The sequence below is a fragment of the Arvicanthis niloticus genome, chromosome 3 (assembly GCF_011762505.2).
Source record: "Arvicanthis niloticus isolate mArvNil1 chromosome 3, mArvNil1.pat.X, whole genome shotgun sequence".
Classification (NCBI taxonomy): Eukaryota; Metazoa; Chordata; class Mammalia; order Rodentia; family Muridae; genus Arvicanthis; species Arvicanthis niloticus.
Window position 1 is genome coordinate 81,540,186 of NC_047660.1, and position 24,035 is coordinate 81,564,220.

Sequence of the window (24,035 nt, forward strand, 5' to 3'; positions counted from 1 at the left end):
AAAGAACTAAGTGTAGGATTTCCTGTGAATGATTAGTTGGTGCTTTCTCTGGAATCACTGGGGTCTTTATTAGGTTTATCTGTCTTATAAGAAATGCCCTTCTATGAGGACCAATGAAAGAAGATTAAAATAATTGGTAGTAAACATGTACTGATTTTATGTAAACTTTCAAGTATGGTTTTAAAACCAATCACTGAGCTGTATTGATTTTATTTTCTTCTATGTGAGGATGGTCTTTGTATATTCTCTCTCTAATGCAGTCAAAAATTATATTCCATATATATATACATATACATATATATATATATATACGTTATATGGTTTAATATATATATTAAACCATATATATATATATACATATATATATATATATGGTTTAATCTTTCATTAAGACACTCCATATAGTGGTCTTTTTATTGGCACATCTTCCTATGACTTTACCAACCAAAAAATGTAGATTCATAAACCACTTTCAGAAAATACAACTAGCATATTATGTGGTAGGTACAGGAGTTCAAAGTCTATCAGCACACAGAAGGGACTTCAAACAGTAATACAGTTTTTCAGTTCAGGATTTCATGTGAGCCAATAAAAACCACCTTAGGAATTGCATCTGGAAGCAAGAAGTCAGAATCCTGGGACTTCAGGAGATGTCCCATCAAGCTTACCCTACTGCTGATGTCATAGTATTGCTATGGTGTCCCTGTCCCAAGTCACTAAGTTAGCTTCTTTTCTGTACAGGAGTAAAAGGTGTCTACATTTCTGTGTGATGGAAGCACACTTAGAATGAAACAACTTTGACAAATGTTATTCTTTATACTCAGATGTTCTTTGTCTTTGAATGGAAAAGGCAATTTCTCTTGTGGAATAGAGGCAGCTTTCTTTGGCACCTCTAGAGGGTCATAGTTCATCTGTGCTTGATGTAAGTAAATAGAAAGTGCTCACATTTCTTAAATAAGCGAGAATTTTTGAAATTAGGCTTCGATTTCCTTAGACACTTAAAAGCTAAGTTGGGGACCAAAAAAGTATTGAGATATTACAGCTTTTGAAATAAGATTCCTTGTCTTTTTGGTTTATTCTTATCTAGTTCCAATGCACATCTTAAAAAAAAATTCACCAAGTTACATTAAACAAGGTAGGGTATAACTGGAGTTATCACTAATGCTATGACCCCTGCATAGGTCAGCTATATGTCTAACATGTTATGGAGCTCTTGGGGACTGGGCCCTGGGCAAGTATAATACATATACCACAGAAAGTCCTATAGATTGCTATTACCTCATCCTACTCTACTGTGACAATGAGAAAGATACTGTGCTCTGGATCCAAGGAAAGACATTGTAGGCCTTCAAGCATCCACCACAGACTGGGAACTTACATCTTGAGCAAGGGGGTCCACTTGTCTCAATGTGAACAAAGGAATAGGGATTACTCTATCAATTCATTCTCCAAATAGCAAACTCAACTTTATTTCCATAGCTTTCAGCATAGTAGCTCTTCCCCCGACACATAGGAGAGGTAGAACTTGACCCCAGGAGTATAATCATATACTTGTCATTGCTGAGTGTTCCTAGGCTCAGCTCAGTCTTCCTCTAAGCATCTGCTATGAACTAGGCTTAGGTTGACTGTCTTAGTAAATGATTTTTCTTTTCAGCCAGAAACATAGATTACTAATAAACACGGGTATTTTTAGTATTATCTCATAGGAGGCAACCCACTGTTCATAACCCTTCTGAGTCTAACTATCTCTACCATGAAACATTCTAACCAGATTGGGACTTTCACCCTCCCCTTTTCTTCTAAAGAAAGCTAAACTCAGATGTTAGGTTAACTTCTGTCAATCTTATCCCATCTGATGTATTTTAAGTAATGCAGAGGCTGGGGAGATGGATCAGTGGTTAAGAGTACTTGTTCTGCAAGCTTGAGGACCTGCATTCAACCACCCAGCAAACATGTAAAAATGCTGGACGTGGCCATATGTGCCTGTAACCCTTGGGTTAGGGGGCAGAGACAGGAGGATCTGGGAGATGACTGGTCAACCAGTGCAGGTTCATTAGCGACCCTATCTCAAGAGAACAACCGGCATTCTTCTCTGGCCTCTGCGTGTATTACATCCTGCCTTTCCCTCTGTGTCGCTCTCTGTGTCTCTGTCTCTGTCTCTCTCCATACACACACACATGCCACATATACACCAAAAAGTAATTAGTATATTAGTATGAGTATAATTAGTACCTCATTAAAATACTGTTTATTGTATAAGATTAAAAATATATAATATATTAAGGGGAAACAATAAATCCCTGTTTTCCTGCCACCAGAAAGTAGCTACTATTAATCTTTTAAGTTAATTTTCTGTGCTCTTAACATCTTATCCTTTCTAAGTTTAATGACTGAGTTATTTTCCTATTTTTGGATGTTTTGTCACTTCTTTTCTTTGTTATAAATAAAATTGTAAGTCATAGGCCAGTTTGAGCTAGAATCTGAAAAAAAATGAGATTATTAGATCATCGTGTGCAAGCGTGAAATATTTGACACACACTGGCAATGCTTGTGTGTGTAACAGTACAAATGCTAACGTACTTTTTAATTTGTATCTTCATTAAAAGTCTGGTTTTTACTTTTTTAAAAAAAATTTGATTCTCAAAGTAGTCATAAATGCTTCAAATCTTCACACAAATGTGAAAATGGGATAAAATCCTAAGTATAAACATAATATAAGGTTGCCTAACACTGATGGATAATTCACTTTTAGTAAGAAATGCAAGTAGTCACTGGGTCTGGTAGCACAGGGCTATAATCTCAGCTAGGCTGGAGGATGCTCCTTTCAAGGCCAACCTGAGCCAGACAGTAAGATCTTATCTCAAAATAAAAGATTTTTAAAAGAGGGCTGGGCTGTAGAGGAGTTCAGTGGTAGCAGGCTTGCCTAACACTCACAAAGCCCTGGGTAGAAATGGGAGGGGAACACAGACAGCATGGTTATTTTGGTTTTTAATTTCGCTTTTTGTTTTTGTCTTGTTTGGTTGGAGTTTGGGGGACAGTCTTGTTCTCTGGGCTGGTTACCTAGAACTTGCAGCAATCCTTTGGCCCCAGCCTTCTGGACACTATGGCTAAAGGAGTAAGCAAACGCACCTAGTGGGAGATGAAGCACAATGAATCTGAGCGACATGCATTTATAGCACGAAGCAATCACAGGGTAAGGCTTGGTCCCAGGAATGGCATCAGCTCAGATGCACTTGCATGTGAAATTAGTCAAGTTCTCTTTTTCCTCAGTGTCAGGGCTGCCTGCATGTGTTACTACAGACACACACAGATTGATGACAGGAACAAAATATCAGTGACCACCATGGTTGAATACCACAATGTGACTCAGACTTCCATGGCATCCATCACAGTGGCCACAGGACAAGCTGCCCGTACCTGTTCTATTTCCATGTCACTGGTCTTACTCACAAACAAAACCCTATAATGTAGACTAGTCCATAGAGCTATTATCATCATCTTTTAGACCGAGTTATATTCCTATAAAATAGCAAATGATTTGGAGAGAGACAGGGTTATCAAAATAAGTGATAATTATTCACATGAAAAGCAAGTAGGGAAAAAAGCCAGAAGCAAAGCTAACACACGAGCACTATGCCCCACTGCTGTATCTGCATAGCTTGCATGCAGCTGCCATAGGCGCTGAACTCACCAGACCTGCAGTTCTACCAAAGAGAGGCTTTGTAAACGTTTTCTTTTTTTTCTATGTTCTGTTACAATTAACTTAACAGTTCAATATACATATCCTAAAAGTGATACAGAAGGACAAACGAATGTCCTGTAATTGCTGAGAGCCAATTACACAGAAGAAGGAGGTGGGCCACAAACAAGATGAGTGAAGAAGTGAAGGGGGAGAAGGAGGGAGGGAGGAAGAGAAGGAAAGAAAAGAGAGAGGGATGGGAAGTTAGAGAGGGAGGAAAGGGGGAAGATAGGCAGATTTGATTTAGATAATTGAATAAAGGTATTCCCCTGAAACACAATAAAAGAAAACCTTTAGATAAATTAGTGCTTTCATTTATTCCCCCAAATATAATATAAGTACACAAAGAAAGTACAAATAGATTCAGGGCTCCATTTACCTTGGTGCGTGGGGAGATTAATAAAACAGTTTATCCTGAGAAAAAGCCCCAAACTGGACCTCCATTTAAGAAGCTAATTTATGCAGTCCCTTATACAAGTTAAGCAGTGCAGCATATCACAGCAGGCACAGAACAACAGATCTTGAACCCTGCTGTGTTTGTTCAAGAAGGCAAGTTAAGCTATTCCTAACAGGAAACAAAACACACGGTTGGGCCATTAAATCGGGATCATTTTGCCATACTGTGAAGCCCTGAATGCATCAACTGCTGTTCCAAACGGGATTAGAGATGTGATTTGCTTTAACTATGGTTAGGAGAAAAATGTTTATGCCCTCTTAGAATTCTCAGGCAGATATTAACTACTATTCTGCCAAGCAAGGTAGAGCACCCAGAAAACTGCTAAGAAATGTTTTTTGGCAGATTCTAAAGCTGTATAAATGAAGGGTCCAAGGTAGTAGTGTCTGGACAAGGTAACCACACAGATGGCCAAGTTTAAGCTCATCTGACTAGACACTCAAGGGAATGATACATTGATCAAATCAAGCACATAGCTTGAATTACCATGTGGTTCCTACAGACAGTCCTCAGCAGAATGAAAGGGTGGTCTGTTTAACTCACAGCCTGAATGGGCATTTAGAAACAGCTTTGGCTGATTTTATTATGTGACCATTATAAAATGCAAACTCTCATCTAGTTTCCCCAGAAGTAAAAAAGTACTGTGTAAAAGAAAATAAAAGTTTTCAAAGGCAAACCTTGCTCATGTAGATTTCTTTTCCCAGAAATCCACTAGGAAAACTGGTTCAGTATCGATTCATGAGAAAAGACACATGGGTTGGAAGGTGTGAGGCATACATAGCTCCGAGAGATTTTGTGGATTGCACATTTGGTAGAAATTGTCAAAGTTCTTTGGGCTTATCAACAGCAGTTGCTATCTCAATGCTATTTCAAGGGTTAAGATGTATAAAGCCAAAAATTATCTTGGAGATGCTTAACAGTTACAGGTTAAATAAGTAAATGAATGTCATTTTCTCCAATTGCTGTTCTGGAAAACTGTTATGATCTAGAAGAGGCATATTGGAAGACTGTCAGTGTTGAAATCATGAAAACCATAACTTAGACACAACCATCACTGATGTCTAGTACATTAATCACAAGAAGGGCATTCAAATGGAATCTTTTTAGTTGTAGGCAAGCCAAGCGATTAAAACAAGCATGTTTACAGAAATGTAACTATTTATAGAGAAAACAGTTGTAGATGATACGGAGGTACACTCAGTATAAACACAGACACCATATGGCCTAATACATGTGTTCACGACCTCATCAGAAAAGAGGGCTAAAGACATAGTGGCTGGTCTGCTTCCCTTCATGCACAGGACACCAAATTTCTGGATTTGCAAAGAACTCATCATAACCATGTCCAGGGTGGCAAAACCAATGGGTGATGTCAATGGCAACTTGAGGACATCTCCCAGAATAATGGACCATGAATGTATTTGATTTGTTAGTGTTCCTGGCTAAATCTCTATTTCTAACTGCTTGGAGCCTTTCTAACTATATGGGGTATATCCTATAACTGCAGAGTAGCTAAAGGAACTTGGGGTGCTGTGTTCCTGTTGGATTCTTTTGTCATCTCTGCCTCTCTGTTAGTGTTGAGTCAAGATCACAAAAACACATGCAGGGCACCAGACCACCACCTTATACATAAAAGCTCTCTTGATCAGCTTTGGGGTGTCAGGGACCACATAAAATACTTGTTGAAACTTGATGTGCTGTAACTCTCTTACATAAGCTACCTCTGCCCTAGACAGAGATAGAGAAATCATGCTTGTAGCAAAACCGGTAAAGCAGTCTGACATTCTCACTAAATAATGATGAACCCTAGGAGCCTAAAGAGGCTTGGTAGCATGCCCACTGTCATAGATGGATGAAGCCTAAAAAGCAAACCAGCAATGGTCCAGCAGCGGGGACATCTGAAAGAAGCAGAGGCTTAAGAGACTCTCTTCCTCCCAGCCAAGGTGTCTACATAACCACTGACTTAACTCAAGGGACAGGGAAGAAAATGAACAGGGGGAAATCATGACACATTGTTAGATAAAGAGGATACCCCATCAACAGGATACTCCCCTTTAAACCCTGCAGCCCAGATAACTGAGGCTTATACACAAAGTATTTCTCCAGAACTGGGTGTTTTACAGCAACTGTCCCCAGAATTATGAAACCATTTGAAATAGAACTCACATGGTTTTTAAGGTATGCACCCTAAGAACATGATGTTAGAATCCAGCAGCCACACCAGCCACACTCTCTTGCACTAGGCTTACCTTTTTACAGGCACCCTACTGATATTCTACTCTGTCTAAGAACTTCCTTGAGCTAAGGACTCTCACCCAGAGTAGTGATTTTATACGGGTGGCCACATAACTTGCTCCCAACCCCCTTTCCTGCCTCGTGCCTGGGAATCAGAGAGCCTGGTTTGTGCTGTGATCTCTCTCATTTCCAGAAAGGCATACAAAGTGACCTCATTCTTCCATACAGAATCCAAGTCCTCTCTTCAGAGGCCTGGTATGCTGTCTTATAGCTGGTGCTGTGGTCTAAACTTTCTTCAGAGCCCCCATCAAGCTGGTGCCTCCTCCTTTGTGCATCAATGGCCATTAACTTTTCTAATAAACTCCTTACTAGACAGAATTCCAGCCCAAGGTTCTTCTTGAACCTAACCTTACAAAACCTTTTCAGTACCTTCACTATTTTAGTAAGGAAAAAAACAAACAAACAAACAAAAAAACCAAGACAACATGCTGAGAATAGGAAGTAGAACTCTTCCCTGCTCATCCAGGCTATAGAAAAAGGCCTTTGGACTGTCTGCCATCTGCTGGAGACAGGGGAAGAATTGAGCAAGCAGCTCAGGAAGCTTCCTTGACTGGGTTCTTTGATCATGGTAGCATGTCCCGATTTGAGAGCAGAAGGGTTGAGTTCAATGACGTAAGCGCCATGGAGAATCACAGAGCCTACAACACTGGCAACATTGCTCTTACTGCTGTCTGCCTTGGTTTGTTTGGAGTTTGTTTTAAAACTCCATGGCTGATAGCACCTCCAGTTCTTGAGGAGTCTTCTAAAGAATGCTTTTGTATATGGACCAGAGAAATTAGCTAAATGCCTACAAGGTAAAATAGGTCCATTTCTGACTTGTTAAGATTTTTTTTTTTTTTGCTAAAATAAGATTGCTGTTTTTCAAACATGTGCAATTAAGAAAATGTGTTCTATCAAAGACATCAAGATTTCCAAACAATCTAGATTTTGACTGTATATTTACTCTGGAAGCTGTTGTTATCTTGGATTCCTTGAACTTTTAATGAAGTGTTCAGTCCTAGTGTGATGGCACTCAAGTGTAATCAAACATTGCCATGAGCCAAGTCACACACTAGCATGCCTTGCCTTGTTTAGATGTCTCAAATATATCTGAGTAATTGTGTAATGATTTCTAGGCCTCTAGCTGTCCATATGGTCTGAACAGACTGTCTTTTGTACAACAGTTGTGTACCCTCTTGATGAGGAAGACTGGAAGCATCCTGTTCTGATTCAGAAGTCTCCAGATGCTGCCTCAATTTCATGCAGGCACCATACCTTAACTCTTGAAATGAAACTAGCCCACATCTGGTCTCCAGAAACTGCTGTGTCTTCCGGAAGGCTTGCTTATGTTTGTGGAATACACGAGAATAATGCAGCAGGCATGGCGTGACATTTCTTTTTTAAATACCATAACTGTCCTTAGGATACAACAGCATGCCAAGAGGACAACAAGGCAAAGCCATCACTGAAACATATGGAATCTTTTTGGACAAAGAACATTCTAGATGGTGGGTGGAGATCATCTCAGATACACAATGAAGACCAGTGAAAGGGTCTGGCCCTTGGCATGGACTCTGCTTTCATGTTCTCTGCATATTATAGGCCATAGATGAAAAAAAGACAAGAAAACTATTTTTTAAAATTTTGTTTATTTTTATTTCATGCATCTTGGTGTCTTGCCTATGGCAATGTGGGTCCTGTGCTGTATGCATGCAGTGCCAGAGGCAGCCAGAAGAGAGCACCATACCCCCTGGAACTGGAGTTACAGAGGGCTATTAGCCTCCCTGTAAGTTCTGGGAATTAAACCTGGGTCCTTTGGAAAGGCAGAAAGTGCTTTTTAACCTCTAAGTGATTTCTCCAGCCCAGAAACTACTTTTGTAATTAAGGAAACTTATGGGAATCTCAGAGAGTCCAATAAGTGGTCCAGAATTTAAACATGCTCACCAGGCATCCACATTATCTTTCTCCCTAGGAGATTTTCCCAGGAAAGTCTAGAATACTGTCTTTGAAGAATTGTACCCAGCTTACTCTTGACCTGTTTATTATGTGACAATTCTTAGGAAAATGCTTGGGTATGGATTCACTCTTTAAGTCCTAGACATGAGAGGGTTCTTTGATGGGACTAATGTGGCAGGGTGAAGGGTATGTATGACGAACACAGTCTAAGGGTCTCTGTGTTCTCATCCTACTTTCGGTTTGTGAAGTTGCAAGAGGAAACCCTTTCACTGGTCATGAACAGAGTCAAATGCACAGCACCATGGACATGCATGACTGTGAGTTGTGGCAATGACTCAGATGGGACAGAAAAGAGATTACCTTTTGAGCCTGAGGGAGCTGAGAAATCAGGAGGAAGACAAACAAAAAGAAAAAAAGTGTTATATACAAAGGTAACTGTAAAACATCATTGTGTTGCCACCGGCAACTGCAAAAACCAAAACAAGGTGGGAAATGAAGAAAATAAAATCAATCTTGAGTCACATTTCAAGTTTAAGCCATAGCATTGGTTAGTCAACACACTGTGCAAATCTGTGGCACCAACAGGAACTCTGGGAGGTTTGCAGCACTAGTTTGGGAATCTCCACAACCAAAGCATTGTGGCAAACTCTTGTAAAACAGCCCTCTTTGATTCTACCCAGATGGCCAAGGACACAGCTCCATGCCCAGCTCCTCCCTCACACAGGCCCCACAAGCTGAAAGTTCTCGAAAGGGAAGGACTTTCCTTGTAGTAACTACAAGGAGTAGAAAGCAAGAAGAAGAGCTGTTGACATCAAGTACACAGAGGCTAGGCATGATGGGAGATATTCTAAAGTGCAAGATAACCCCTGTGTACAGGATAACACTTGAGAACTCACAACAAAGATTTACCCAGGCCATAACAGCACCAAACCAGAGAACGCCTGCTATCCATAAAGGTAACATTGGCAAAAGTGTTTGTTTTGAAGGCAGTTTTCCTTGCTTTGCAGTATATTAACTATTCCTTTTATTGGCGGTTAAGGAAGCATAAAACAGATTTGTGTATGTAAAATAAAGGGTATATATGCTGAACAATGAGAGAATGGTTAGTCAGTCCATAAAATGAGACTCAACAGCTTTGCCAGTGGTATGAGTAAGGAACTGGAATTAGTATGTAAGCAGAAAAAGATGAACTAAATGCATGGTCTGTAATTTTCTATTTTCCCATGTTGAAACTCTGGCTCCATGGCACTGCACTGTGACTGCCATTTTACAGGTAGTGCTTTGAAAAGCATACTCCTAATCTGAGATGGGATTAACAGAATCTTTGTAATCAATATTCCTTACTCAACTTTTCATCACATAGACTAACATTTGTCAAGGGTGAAATGGTCACCAGCCACTACACTTAAGCCCTTTCTCTACATTATCCCGTTAAACCTCATGAGCCAACACCAAGCACTTCCAACCTACATGTGAAAAAAAATGGATGCTAGAGGTGCTGCATGGCTCATAAATTGTAGCTGGAGGCCATACTGTCTCAGTCTACAATGAATAAAGACCCTTGAAACTTTTAAATCGTGCCTGAAGACCCTTACCAGCCTCTCGACTAAATCCAGAAGTGAGAAAAAAATACAAGATAATACAATGTGACCCACCAGCCAGAGCTTCTACCTCTGTTCTGTCTCTATGCTTCTTTTCACCTCGGGAGTAAGGTTGTCTTCTCTGTGCATTAAGATCAGGAGTCCCACCTAACTACCCTGCTTTCTGTCTGCAGATGGAGCCCAGTGTTGGCTAGAAGGGATTAAGCTAAAGAAAATGACTTGGATTTGAGACATATCTCCCAAGTGAAAAAGAGAATGTTTAGAAAAAGCACACCAGGAAATCCTCAGCACTTCCTCTCCAACTCTTATCCCAAACTGTTGTCCCTGTGTAAGAAGAGATTCCCAAGCATGTGTTTGTGATTCCTTCCTTCTCAGTAAGGCTACAGCTGTAAGAAAACAGAGCTCACAAGAGTTTAGGGGAAAAAAAAACTCTTATCAGGACAGGCTGGCAAGACAGCTCAGAAGTAAAAATGCCTGCTGCCAAGACTGATGACCTGAGTTCAATCCCCAGGAGCCCCTTGGTAGAAGGGAAAAAAAATCTACTTTCAGTAGTTGTCTTCTGACTCACAGGCATATACCACAGCCCACCTACCCACCCTTTATGCCCATACAAAATAAAATAAGTATCAAACATCTTTCATTTAATGGAAATTAAAACTGGGACAGGAGCACCATGGGGTGAAAAAACATCCTTTACATTTGTGGCATGAAATGAAGAGAGGCCTGAGGGAATAACAAAGATCCAGGGGTTTCTGGCCACTGACAGAAGTTGCTCTTCTTTCATGAAGGTTAATCTGGTTTAGACAGGAAACAAGACTCTGAAAGAGGCATCCACTTAAGTACATGAGAAGAAATGCTGGGAAGGAAAGAAGAGAGCCTTTGTGGTGATGTCCTCCATTTAAGACAAGCCTCAAGCTCTCCACAAAACATAAGCTTTCCTCAAAAAATAACTCAGAAGAACAAAGAGAAGCTTTCCCATTGGAGCATTGGGCTAACGTAAATTACAGCTTACCATCCCCTAAGCAGGTCGGCCTCCATGAAGGAGCGTCAGAATAGAGCATGATAGATTTAGATCAGCTCCTCTGTAGCCACAGATGCTAAGCATGGGAGTGGGCAACACCAACCATCAGTCACCTGGCATTCACAAGTAAAATGCAGAGCCCAGGACTAGGAGCCAGATCAGTAGGCTATTAAGTCTGCTTTATCTTCTTACTGGACATCCAAGCTCAGTGCTATCTGGTATTTAGCTAGTGAGCTCATATATTAAAGAAAATGTGGGTGGGACAGAGATGATTGGAGAAGACGCTAAATCTTGGCTGGTCAGTAGGTTTCACTAAAAAACAACACTGATTGCCTAGTTAAGGACTCTTTTCAGGCAGTGTTGAGAAGGACCCTGATGTCTGAGGTTCACTGAAAAGAATAACATAGTCCATAATCTACCCATATTATAGGCTAACATCTGGGAAACAGTCCTACATGTGATGAGCTCTTAAGGTCTTATTTTGGTTTTTGTGGGTTTTTTGTTGTTGTTGTTGTTTTGAGTAATTAATACTTGCCAGGTAGGTTATTTGTTTTAAGCTTTTTTCCCATGCTAGATTCCTTTCAGACAATAGAGATGAGCCTATGTCTGTATCTGGTACTCTTGCCTCTGTGACTACTAATCTCCTTATAAATCCAGAATCCTCATCAATAACAGTCCATGGTTAAAACTAGGGTAAGAAAAATAAGGGAATTGTCTTTAATCTCCACTTCGTACTACCATATGCTGATAATAAAATGATGACTTTCAAGAGAAAATCATTTGCTTCTAGAACAAACAGAAACCTCTTAGAGTCTTATATGGTGTGTGTATATGTATATATGTGTGTGTGTGTGTGTGTGTGTGTGTATGTATGTGTATATATATATGCGCGCGCGCGTGCGTGCGTGTGTGTGTGTGTGTGTGTGTGTGTGTGTGTGTGTGTGTGTGTGCGCGCGCGTGCGCGCGCATCTGTACAGGTGCCATAGTCTTCCTGACCACAAATATACATGAGGCAAAGCTAGAAGTATCTGTTTTTCAAAAGGCCATAGACTTGGCTCTATTTCTACACCATGGAGGGTATTTTCTACAAAGCAACTTTGTTGAATATGGCTTACTGTAGGATTGCACATTATCAGGAGAGTTTAGACACAAGAAGGATAACTTCCTATGAGTCATCAGACTGGGACCCAGAAAGACTCAGATTGGGTCTGTCAGGAGAAAATGAAGGAGAATAGGATGAAGAGGATTGACAGTAGTAATAGTGACAGGCTGGTTCCTGCAACAGACTCCAGGGATCAGGATACAGCTTGCCTAAATGCCAGCTGTATCCCTTTTTGTCTTCATATGGGTCAGATATTAATGTAAGTTTTTTTTTTCACAGATTGGGAAAGATACAGTAGTAAGAATAGTCAAGTACCTCACCAAGGTACAAACTGTTCTGGTTTCTATTCTGTTGCTCTGAATAAAACACCTTAACCAAAGGCAACTTAGGGAAGAGCTTATTTCACCGTATAGGTTAGAGCTCATCATTGATAGAAGATAGGAAAGGAACTCAAGCAGGAAGGAAAGGATGTTGTTGGCTAGCTCACTCTGGGTCCAACTAATCTAGTTTTCTTGAACAGTTCAGGACTACCTGTCCAGGGAATGGCACTGCCCACAGTGGATTGGGCTCTCCTATCCTATGCCAATTAACAATCAAGAACATCCCCCAAAGAAATTCCCATGGGCCAATCTGATATGAGAAAATTTTCAAACAAGACTCCCTTCTCAGATAACTCTAGGCTGGGTCAAGTTGATAACTGACATTAGTTAGGAGAGTCACCCAGAACAAAAAAAAAAAAAAAAAAAAAAAAAAACAACTTCATGTTCTAAGTCCAGTATCTCTGTCTCCCTTCCTCTGATACAATCATTAAGTTCATTGAAGTTCCTCATGAATATTAAGCAGAACTAGCACCAACTAAATTGCCTGAAGACTTTGGAGACCTCATGTACCATGCCACATGAACATAGCCATATGAGGAACAGGAAATGATAAATCTTGGCCTCACTCCTTATGGAAGAGCCTAACAGGATCCACAAAACTCTTCAGCACATAATTGTGTATTTGGTGCAGCATAATGGTATTTTATGCCTTCTGTTGTTAGAGTCATTCATACACATGTTCTTCCCTCATCCTAGAGCCCTTCCTCAAATCATTCCCCCTGATCCTGTTATACATGGCATTTTCCTCCAAACTGAAAATTCCCTCCAGAAGGAAGGTGATAGAATCGAGAGGCCTCAGAAATAAACAACACAAAAGTCTTAGGATGTTCATAAAATTAATAAGATCCACAAGTTTCTCCAAAGCTATGGGATTTGTAAAGAGCTGCTAGAGAGAGGTGCCACCTCTCTGATCTGTTAAGCTGCCTGCAAATCATACAGAGATTTGCACATATACATGTATACATACATACACATACATACACACATGCATACATACATGCATATATACATGTATACATACACATACATACATACATGCATGCATACATACATGGATAAAGCTTTTGTGAGTCCACCCATGTTGGGATGTGCTTTTTTGGTGATGCAACTCCCATTGTGTCACCTGTGATACTGTAAGTAACTCCAATAGATTCATGAGTTCTCCAAGTTGGAATCTAGTGAAATGCTTACTTAGATCTGTCATTGGTTTCATATTGGGATAACATATATTTGTTCTCATCTCTCTTAAAAAAAAAACAGATATACTGATGGTCATATCATTGGTTCAAGAAAGCCCTTCTAACCTCTCATACTCCACCCTTTTGTCATCTAGCACATTATCCACACTGACAGTTGAAATGACTACCATTGTCTTTCATTTTAGCAACAGAATTCTAAATTTTAACAAGACTTTGTTAAACACTTTGTGATCTTAAGTAGATAGCTGTGGTTACATGAATTCAGATGTGGTCAAAGAGGTGTGATCAGTGTAGCTCCTCAAGCTGGTACCTTTATAAGGACTTGTCCAATTGTACTCTTACAAAGGTAGGCGTGATAACTAGAGCCTTTCTTGAGGATGGCGGCTTATTACAGGATGTTGTGAACAGCAGTAATGATGTGATTGTTCTAGCTGTGACATGCTAGCCAATTTTCAAAGTGCCTCCCTTCTGTTTTCTAACTGAAAACTCATATAACCTCATTTAGATAATCTGTGTTATAACTCTTATAAGTGGATGAAACTACAAGGTCACATAGCCATGTAACACCAAAGACTATGCTAGCTAGTTGTTGCTGTTGTTGGTTTGGGTTTTTTTGTTTTGTTTTTTATGCTTGTTTGTTTTGTCAACTTGATACAAGTTAAAATTATCTGGGAAGAGGAATCTTGATTTAGAAAATGTCTCCATCCATATTGCCTGTTGTAAAGGCTATAGGGCATTTTCTTGATTAATGGTTGATATTGGCAGACCCAGCCCACAGAAGCAGAACTACTTCTGAGCAGGAGATCCTGGGTTATATAAGAAGTAGGCTGAGCAAGCCATGACAAATGAGTAAGCCAGTAAGCAGCATCCTTCTATGGCCTCTGCTTCACCTCCTGCCTCCAGGTTCATGCTTTAAATTCCTGTCCTGACTTTCCTAAATGATGGACTGTTACCTCAAAATATGAGCTGAAATAAACCCTTTTCCCAAATGTTGTTTTTGACTGTGGTGTCTATCACAACAATAAAAACGCTAGGATAGGTGGGTTCTGAGGAGGACAATAAAGTGGTCACTGGGCAATAGAAATGGGAGACGGTAGAGAGTTGGACATGGATTCTTCTGGTAGAGGATTCAGTCTGGGAGATATGAGTATCAAGATGAGTGAAGACCATTAGTGGGAAAGGAGAGATGTTACAAATATGATGAGGCTTGTGGAATAGATACATTTTTTAAATGGCTCTATTATTTCCTGGAAAGCTGGTGACTATAAGGAAATAATATTCGAGAAAAATACCTCCCTTGAGTTCAGGTTTATTTTTCTAATGGTATTATTAGACAAGGTCTCACCATGTAGCTCTAGCTGTCCTGTAAATCATTATTTAGACCAGGCTGACCTCAAACTCACCTGCCTCTGCTCCCTGAGTTCTGGAAGTAAAGGTATGCACCACCATGCCTGGCTCCTGGAGCTCAGTTTTCTCTACCATTGTCATGAATTTAAGATCCCTTGGTTTTGCAGAAGGGTTAGGGGAGTAGGCATCTGGGTATATGGAATTCTAGCTCAGGGATGACCTTGGTCACCATGGCTAAGTCTACAAGGACCCATGAGAGGTGAATCCTGGCAGAGGAGTCTGTAATTTTGGGACTGTCTACTTGCTGAATGTCTATGCACTGAGGTGGAGAAGCAAGAGGTGAGGCAGATAGGGCCCTACAGAGGCCAAGTCCTGACACTATGATAACAAAGTACTTCTAAATGAGCCCTTCTGCCCTGAGAAGATGGGTGTGTTTCTGTTCCAACTCTTCTCCTTGAGGTCATTTCTACCTCAGAGTTTCACACAGGGCCTCTTGGGGGTGACCGCAGGGATATCCGTTGCTCTAGTTCAATGAAGTTCCAGAGTTGAGTAGCCTTTTAAAAAAACATGAAAGATCTATTGTTTAAAACAACACATGTCACTAGGCAATATGTAAAGATGAAGTGGGAAGCAAAGCATTTTCTTGCCAACTGTCTTTTTAAAGGCCTGGTCTACATATGCTGATTCCATTTATGAAACTGGCCTGTTGCCTAAGGTCTTATGAATGAATGATAACTCCTTGCTTGCTGCAAAGGGTCAATGTGTTCATTTTCTCCCTATGTGGATGTTTGCATTTATAAGTATCGATTCTTTTGCATAAGGCAATATGGATAAAGCTCCTAGCTCTTCTGCACAGCAGAGGAAGGTCTGAAGATTGTTTTGGCCTCCTAAACTGCACCTGGGGTGGAAACAATGTTCTCTGCAGAGCTGAGCTTTGATATTGTTCTTTCTGTCTACTTGCATCTATTTCTGCCACCCGCTGCCCCGCACCTTTGCTGGCCTCCTCAGTTGTAATCTAACCCCCAAATCTTGGTTTACCCATTCTTTATTTTGTATCCAGAATAATATAAAAGTATAAACCTGGTACTTGTCGGGTTTGTTCAGGTTTTATAGGTATCACACCAAACCTGTATATGGTCCTTTCCCTTACGGGTTGGGGCTTTGCCCCCCATCCCATGTCAATTCTCAGGCCTCCTCATAGAGTTCACTCACCATCACCATTCACATCGACTCTCTGATGGTTCCTCCTCTGAAAAGCATACCCATATGCTCACAAGTATCTTTCTATGCCACCAGCCTACATCATCTTGGTAAGCATGCAGTGCATTCTGCAACTCTCCTGCACCCTTGCCAACTTGTTTATTACCTCTCCACATAAGAATTCAGGACTCATCTGTGCCCAGAGCTATCCAGTTCACTATTGTAGTTCTAGGGGATAGACCTAGGCCTGGGCAAGAATTCAGCATAGTCATAGAAGAGAAGAGACTGGAAAGGAAAGAAAGAAAATAGAAAACAAACCAAAAAGCAAAGTCAAGAGATAGAGGACATAGGAGGGAAAGGAAAAAAGGAGGAAAGATAAACAAGAGGAATTAAGGGTGGGAGAAAGAAAGGAGAGATGAAGAAATGAATAAGGGGGGAAGAAATTGGAGGTAAAGGAAAAAGGAAAGAGGAGAGAAAGAAAAGGAAGGAAGAAGAGAAAGGAAGGAAGGGAGGAAGAAAGGAAAAGATGGAGGGAGGGAGAAAGGAAAAAAGGAAGAAAGGGAGGAAGGAAGGAGAAAAGGAAGGAAGGAAGAAATGGAGAGTGGTAGAGAGGCCTTAGAGTTTGCTATACCAAGCTATCCAATACCACCTCAACCACTTCTGAGACACAAGGACCTGGGAAATAAAGTCATCTCTGTACTCCAGATCTCTTATCATTAAGACTGCAGTGATGACACTCTTTGTGAAACCCATGTAAGGACATCATGGGATAATACACAGAATCTCTACAAAGGCAAGCAGCCTATAACAGTTGTTCTCGACAGTGCGCTTTACACCTCAATATTATAGCATCTAAACCTTTCAAGGTTGGTGCCAACCTAGAGTATGAGAGATCACAGTCACTGAGGTACTGTCAGATGGCCTCACAGATCAGAGCATCCTAGAGCATTGCTGCCTGATATGGATATGCAAAGAAGCAATTACATTTGAATAAGGATGTTGTGGATTAAGTGACTCTTAGAATGGGCATTGTGTTTAACATTTAGCGCCTGTCATTCATGCTATCTCCATTCTCTGAGCATTTGGTTGACAGTAACCAGACTGCCATTGGTTAGCTTAGTACTTTTCCTCTGACTCTGGCCACAGCAATTGGATCAGATGATAATGCAATCCAGCCTTTTATAGGATAATATCCCCTTCCATCCCCTTGGGATCCCTTTCCTTTCCCAGTTAAGAGTCTGAAAAAATGAACAGCTAGGGAGGGAGTGTATCAAATGGGCCCCAGAGTAAAACAAAAATACCTGTGAGGCAGGCATATGACAGGAAGAATCTAGTGTTAGCAGTGTCAGTGGGTCCCACACCCACAGCTTGGCATGAGCCACACTGGGGCATGCTGAGAAAGCTGAGTTTTTATCACTGGAACCTTGCAGCTGGCTCTGGTACACACCATAGTAAACTAGGACTAGATTTTCTTTGAGCACATTGAGGGAGTCATCCAAATGTTTTCATTAACTGTTCAGCCTCAGCTATATTCAAGGGTGATTTCCTTAAAAGATACCCAATACTATGCATGTAATTTCCTTTCAAACACACAGGGCATTTCATTTCCTGAATGCCTGGAAGGTATTTGTGTCCTTACTCAGGGATAGAAAGTGTTTCTCTAACAATGGACTATACCCTCTACCCAAGAGCACCTCTCCAGGTTCTTAAGGTTGGTATCCTGCTGCTCATTCTACAGCTGGTCTCACTGTTTCAAACTAAGTCTTGTCCTGCAGAAGGATGAAGGGGGAAGAAGAACATGCAAGCAGTGGGAGAAATAAATAACTCAAACAAAAACAGGATTAAGCAAGCAAACAGCTACAACTAATCGTTCTGCTTTCACTTTACTCAGATTTCTGCCCTGATTCTTGATGCATATCAACCTCTGCTGAAAAGACTCATGGGGAAAATGATCTCTATTCCAAATACTTTCTGCCTTTTTGTAGTTCAGGAATTATATTACCAAATCAAATATAATGATTTCTCATCATCTAATTTTTGGTAAAGATAGCAATTACTTTTTTTTTCTGGGAGTATGTTTAAATTTTAAAAATGGGCAGAAAGACTTTTGCAATGTTATGTTACACATACATACATGTGTGGGTGTATATATGTGTATGTGTTGAAAGTGGTTTCAAGAATCATACAAGTAAATGCATGTTTTTTGTAGAAAACCCCATAGGTAGCTAGAGAGATGGCTGAGTTGGTAAAGAGAGTGCTGTATAGCATGAGGACATGAGTTCAGGTCAGTTAATCCTACATAAAAGATGGGGCATGGGCGTGCATTCCTATAACCCCAGCACTAGGGAAGTAAAGACAGGAGGAGCCTTGGAGTTTGCTGGCTGGCTAGTCTAACTAAATCCTTAAGCTCCAGGCTCAGTCAGAGAGAGCTCAGGTGGAGAGAAATTGAAAAAGACACACACACACACACCATATCCCCCCACACACCACACCACACCACACACACACACACACCATAACACATACACACAGAAACACATATACCATACCACATACACATACCACACCGCATACACACACAACATACACACACTGTACCACACATGCACACACACACCATGCCACACATATACATACCACAGCACACATATACTATACCACATACACAAACAAACACACACACCACCATACCCTCCCACACACCACACACACATCATACCACAGCCATACACACACACATACACACAAAGCAGATGATGAAACAAGAGAAAAAAATATATTTAACCTACCTATGTTCTTGCTAACATCCATGGCTGATCTTAATCAACATATGAAATGACAGTGTGATGTTTAAGTCATTTCAGTATGTAAAAATTCCCTTACTGAATTCCTAAGTTTATCTATCTGGGCTGGTTCTGTAATGTCATTTACATGAAGGACACTATAATAATCCTTGTCCTTAAGTTGTTACACACAAGCTCCATCTCTCAAGAACTCAAATTATCAGCTAAAAGGCACTGCATTTTAGCCCAAATGTGTTCAGAAAAAAAGTCCCACTGATGTTCTTTCTCTTTGATGTCCACTTCACTGCCCCCACACCAGCACTGTATCATCCTAAGATAAAACATCTTCCAGTCACATTTAAATGTAGATTAGTTGAATGGTCCTTCCTTGTGTTCTAAATGAGTTAAAGATAAAAGTATGAAATTTCAGAACTCTTTTGGGGCTAGCTAGCTCTGGTACAGGTTTACAGAGAATAAAACTCTGCCCTCCCCAGCCCTGAGAAGCAGCACAGGAATTTCAGTGGAAGGAGTGGACCTGATCACAAAAGATCAGATCAGACCTGATCAGATGTTTCAAACCAGTACCAGCTAGAATGATCTAGGGTTCTGTGCTAGTCATGAAGCCTTGCCCAGATGAAAGACAAGACTGCATAAATTATCCATTTGATGGAAGACATTTTGGGAGATGCTGGAAAAATGTGGATTATTAATGGGCAGAGCAGAGCAATTCTCAGATTACATATGGCTAAGACTATCAGCAGGGGAAAGCCCTAGACAGTCTGCTCATTAATGTTCCAACATTTCTCACAGTAAGAAGCCTTCTCAGCAGGCTCAAACTCTGCATTGTATTGAAAAAATAAGTTTCCAATTAAAATTGTCATTTTTCAGCTTTCTTTGGGTGGTCATCCTGCTGAAAAGCCATCTGAATTGCGGTTCTGGCAGTGTGGGGGAGGAGAGGGTCTACCATATCTCAGAGTGAACACAGGTTGGTAGAACCAAATAGAAATTTCACCAACTCCAGATAAAAATTACCACTATGATGGTCTGATGCTTCTTATAATCCATGTGGCTTGCAGTGGCTTGGATAGAGGGGTTGTCAGCGGTATTGACTAAGGTAGGGAAGCTCTCTTCTACAGCTTTCCTTGTAGAAAGATCTGGACAGGATGTGAACCCACCCAGACCTCCTAATGAACTCCCACCCGACCAGCGTCACCTTTCAACATTGTGACGGCTTCCAGTTGGAGACTCGGCTGGTTTTAATTAAAACTTAATTTGCAAAAAAATGTTTCATAATTTATGCATGTCATGTAATTCCTCTGAGAAGATGAACTTGGAGCCAACTTGGAGCCATATAAGGAGACAGTTGCAATAAGGTTAGGGGAGGAATGGTGTATAGGAAGGGAAGTACCTGGAGAAGTGCAGCTGAGGAAGGGATTGATATTTTCTTTCAGCTTCTTTACACTGGTGTCAGTAGCCACTAAGGAGGGTCATGGGCTTCACTTCCAGTGCACTGAGAGTCATATTTGGCAGGTCATGGCCATGAAGAGCCAGCAGAGTCAGCAATGGCCAGAATGACCCCACAAGGAAAGTCTCACCAGGAGGAAAGGGGACAATGAACTTAGCACTTGCCAGAATAGAGGAATAGGCTCCCAACCTCCTCAGAACACAATGCATAAAAGACCTCTCAGCTGAAATGTCATGAAGACCTTAGATTCTACTATGAAATTATTGCTTTGTTCAGAAGATACCTTCAAAGAGGAGTATGCAGAAACCAGACAAACTGTTGGACCCCAGAGGAAGCAAAAGAATAACTTAACTAGAAACAGGGAACCCTGAAGAAAGATGACCAGAAAGATACCCCAAGTCCCAAACCACATCCTTCTTTAATATGAAGGGTCTCAAGTCACTCTCTGTGTGTGCAATGAGAAGAACAGGCAGGATTTTCTATAGAAAACAAAAATGAAGGGGCTATCAAAGAGGAACTAAAAAACAAGCTATGCACTACAAAGAAAGGGATAAAATATATTTAAATGGCTATATGTTTAAGCAAAAACATCGTAAGCTACATATCTCTTATACAAAACCAAAAAGCTAGAGTCAAGTTCAATTGCTGGCTATGATGTAGCACCAATTAGAAATCTCACAGTTGGATCTAAAGAGATGGCTCTGCAGTTAAGAACATAGGATGCTCTCCCAGAAGACCCAGACTAATTCACAGCACCCACATTAAGGCTTATAACCATTTGTCATTTCAGTCCCCAAGGGACCTGACATCCTCTTTTGACCTCCAAGGGCACTTCATACATTTGGTGCACAGATGCACATGCAAACAAAACAGCCATATAATAAAACATAAACGTAAAGCAACCAAAAGAAATCTTACCTTCCATAGAAATCACACACCAAAAATAAAAGAAATTAGAGGAAAATTGTGTTTTTTATGAATAACTCTACTCTTTAGCAAGTTTATAACACAAATCAAGATCAATAATGACCTTAATAAAATGTTAATATAATTTAAAAGACATGTTAAACTTCTCAGTAAAGATGTATATTATTGGGGCCAGTGAGATGGGCACTTGCACATGGTGACCTGATGACTTCGGACTGACCTCCAGATCCCACAAGGTGGAAGACGAGGACTGACTCAGAGCTGTCATCTGAACCCTCCATACATGTGGCAACATACAGATGCCTGAAATCACACATGCACTCCCACCCGTGTGTGTGTGTGCGCGCACACACACACACACACAGACACACACAGACACACATGTTTTTTTTCCTATATAGCTATAGAAAGTCTTTTTGTTGTTTTTGCCTTGATACATCAGAGAATGTACTCTATACTAAAGTCATGCTTTCTCACCACTAGGTTTCCTTGAGCCTGTAGGAAGTTCTCTAGGGCTTGTACTGATGAATAACAAAATTTACAAATGCAGAGAGAGTCTATACTCTAAGGTAGGCCAATAGCTGAAGGCTCTGAATACATCCTAAAATCTGCACGATGCTCCTAGGGTACAAACATGCTCATCTACATTCTGCAAGTATCAAGACAGATTGATTCCAAAGCCTCATTTTGACCTGGTAGCACATTCAAGTTTTACAAACAAAAATCCAGTCAACAGTCCCTCAAAAATAACTTTAGTCGCCTATTCATGGACAAGGAAGAGAACACAAAGTAAAGCTAATTATGAGATCATCTGCTTGCCCAAGGACTGCAAGGGAACTGTGTCCTGCTCACCAGCCTGCCGATGTGAGAATGCTGGACTACTGCAGGTTGATTTGGGTCACGTCTGGACAGGAGAAGCCTGTTAACATGCTGGGACTGCTGTCTCTCACGCTGTACTTTTCTTCCCCCTCCCTATAAGGCTGGGGTTTGGCAGTTCTTAAAGCATGCTTTGCCAAACACATGTTCCTATAATTTGAAATCCGTGTGTATTTTCAGTGGAATTTTTTTTCTTATGGTCTTGATTAATTCACAATTAAATCGTGATTCAGAATAACTTCTATCCAATGTCTGTGTCTCCCGGTGCCTTCTTACCATTCTTCCGGGAGTTCTCTCACTCGACAAAGCCCTGTCTTATCAGTGGTACTTAGACACAGAGCTCACTAGGCAGATGTGCTTCTCAAGTTTCATCTGAGAGCTATGGGGATCCAGATGCAAAGAAATGAATGCAACCAGTCTGGTTAAATATGTACATATATATGTCCTAGGTACAATGGAAGCATCGTTGTCTGACCAAATTAGTTAAAGTCAATAAGGTTTCCTAGCCTTAATCAGGATAAACCAGTCCATTGAGTCCTTTTAAAGGTAAAACAAATGAATGGTCTTTTATCACTAGGTTTCTGATTAGGGTCACTGTGGAGTAACTAATACTAGATAAGCCTGACACAATGAGAAAGTTGGATGGAGTACAAGACACACACGTTTCCTAGCCAACAATTCACATAGACCGTGATACTCAGACAAGGCACATGAGGCTAGCTCTAGTCCTTTCACAGGAACTATTTACAAGAGTGCAGACGATGAAGAAGGAGCCCATGAGAGCTTGGCTGGCTGTGTGCAATTGAGAATGTCTAGATCAGAGATCACTGGAGCTGTACAGCAGGGTTTTCGGTGTAGAGTCGTGAATAAAGAGAACTCTGCAGAGAAAGAGCTTTAGATCTATGAAAAGGTCATGCTTTTTGGCTTAAAAATGAAATAAGTATGTCTAAAACAGCACATCCTGGGACTCCAGTGACACTCTGGATTCTTAAGTTTCAACCTGCAAGAGCAGAAAACTTGCTTAATTGCCTGATATGAACACTAAGAACTAGGAAACCATGTGGCTTGTTCTGAAACTCAACTGGTACTAGAGTGAGTGAGCCACCATATTTGTCCAATCAGAGCCTAAGAAGACTGGTACCTTAATGCATTAAGTGACTGCCAGGAAAACAAAAACCAAAAAAATTTATGCTTTTTTTTTTTTTTTTTTTTTTTTTTTTTTTTTGGTTTTTCGAGACAGGGTTTCTCTGTGTGGCCCTGGCTGTCCTGGAACTCACTCACTCTGTAGACCAGGCTGGCCTCGAACTCAGAAATCCTCCTGCCTCTGCCTCCCAAGTGCTGGGATTAAAGGCATACACCACCACTGCCCAGCCCAACTTAATGCTTCTTAAGGGAAGACCAAACCAATGCATTCCGAAAGCATAGTGCCTACTACCATCTATTTATCTCTAGCTAATAAACACTACAGGCTCTGGAGACAGGAAAACAGGACTCTTCAGGGAGTAAACAGCTGATTAATATTTAGATATAAAATCAGAAAGTGATTGAATTATCAAACATGGACTTGAAAATAGCAATGCCAACATCAAATGTTTAAAGGAAAACATGAATATAATGAATAAAGAAAGAAAACTTAAAACATAATTAAAAAACTAAGTGAAATGAGACCCCTAAAGCTAAAAAAAATTCACAACTTAAAATTCTACCTATT

General features: G+C 40.6%; 1 protein-coding gene across 2 annotated transcripts in view; it reads right to left on the reverse strand.

Moving 5' to 3' along the window:
- The window catches only part of Cacna2d3 (calcium voltage-gated channel auxiliary subunit alpha2delta 3), an 800,506-nt gene that overhangs the window by 210,233 nt on the left and 566,238 nt on the right, over nucleotides 1-24,035 (reverse strand). Inside the window, exon 14 of one of the 2 annotated variants that reach the window (XM_076931311.1) lies at nucleotides 8,784-8,801. The exons of the other annotated variant lie outside the window; for it this stretch is intronic. Coding sequence (XP_076787426.1) covers nucleotides 8,784-8,801 — 18 coding nt within the window. The remainder of the gene's footprint in view (nucleotides 1-8,783; nucleotides 8,802-24,035) is intronic. 2 annotated transcript variants of the gene reach the window in all.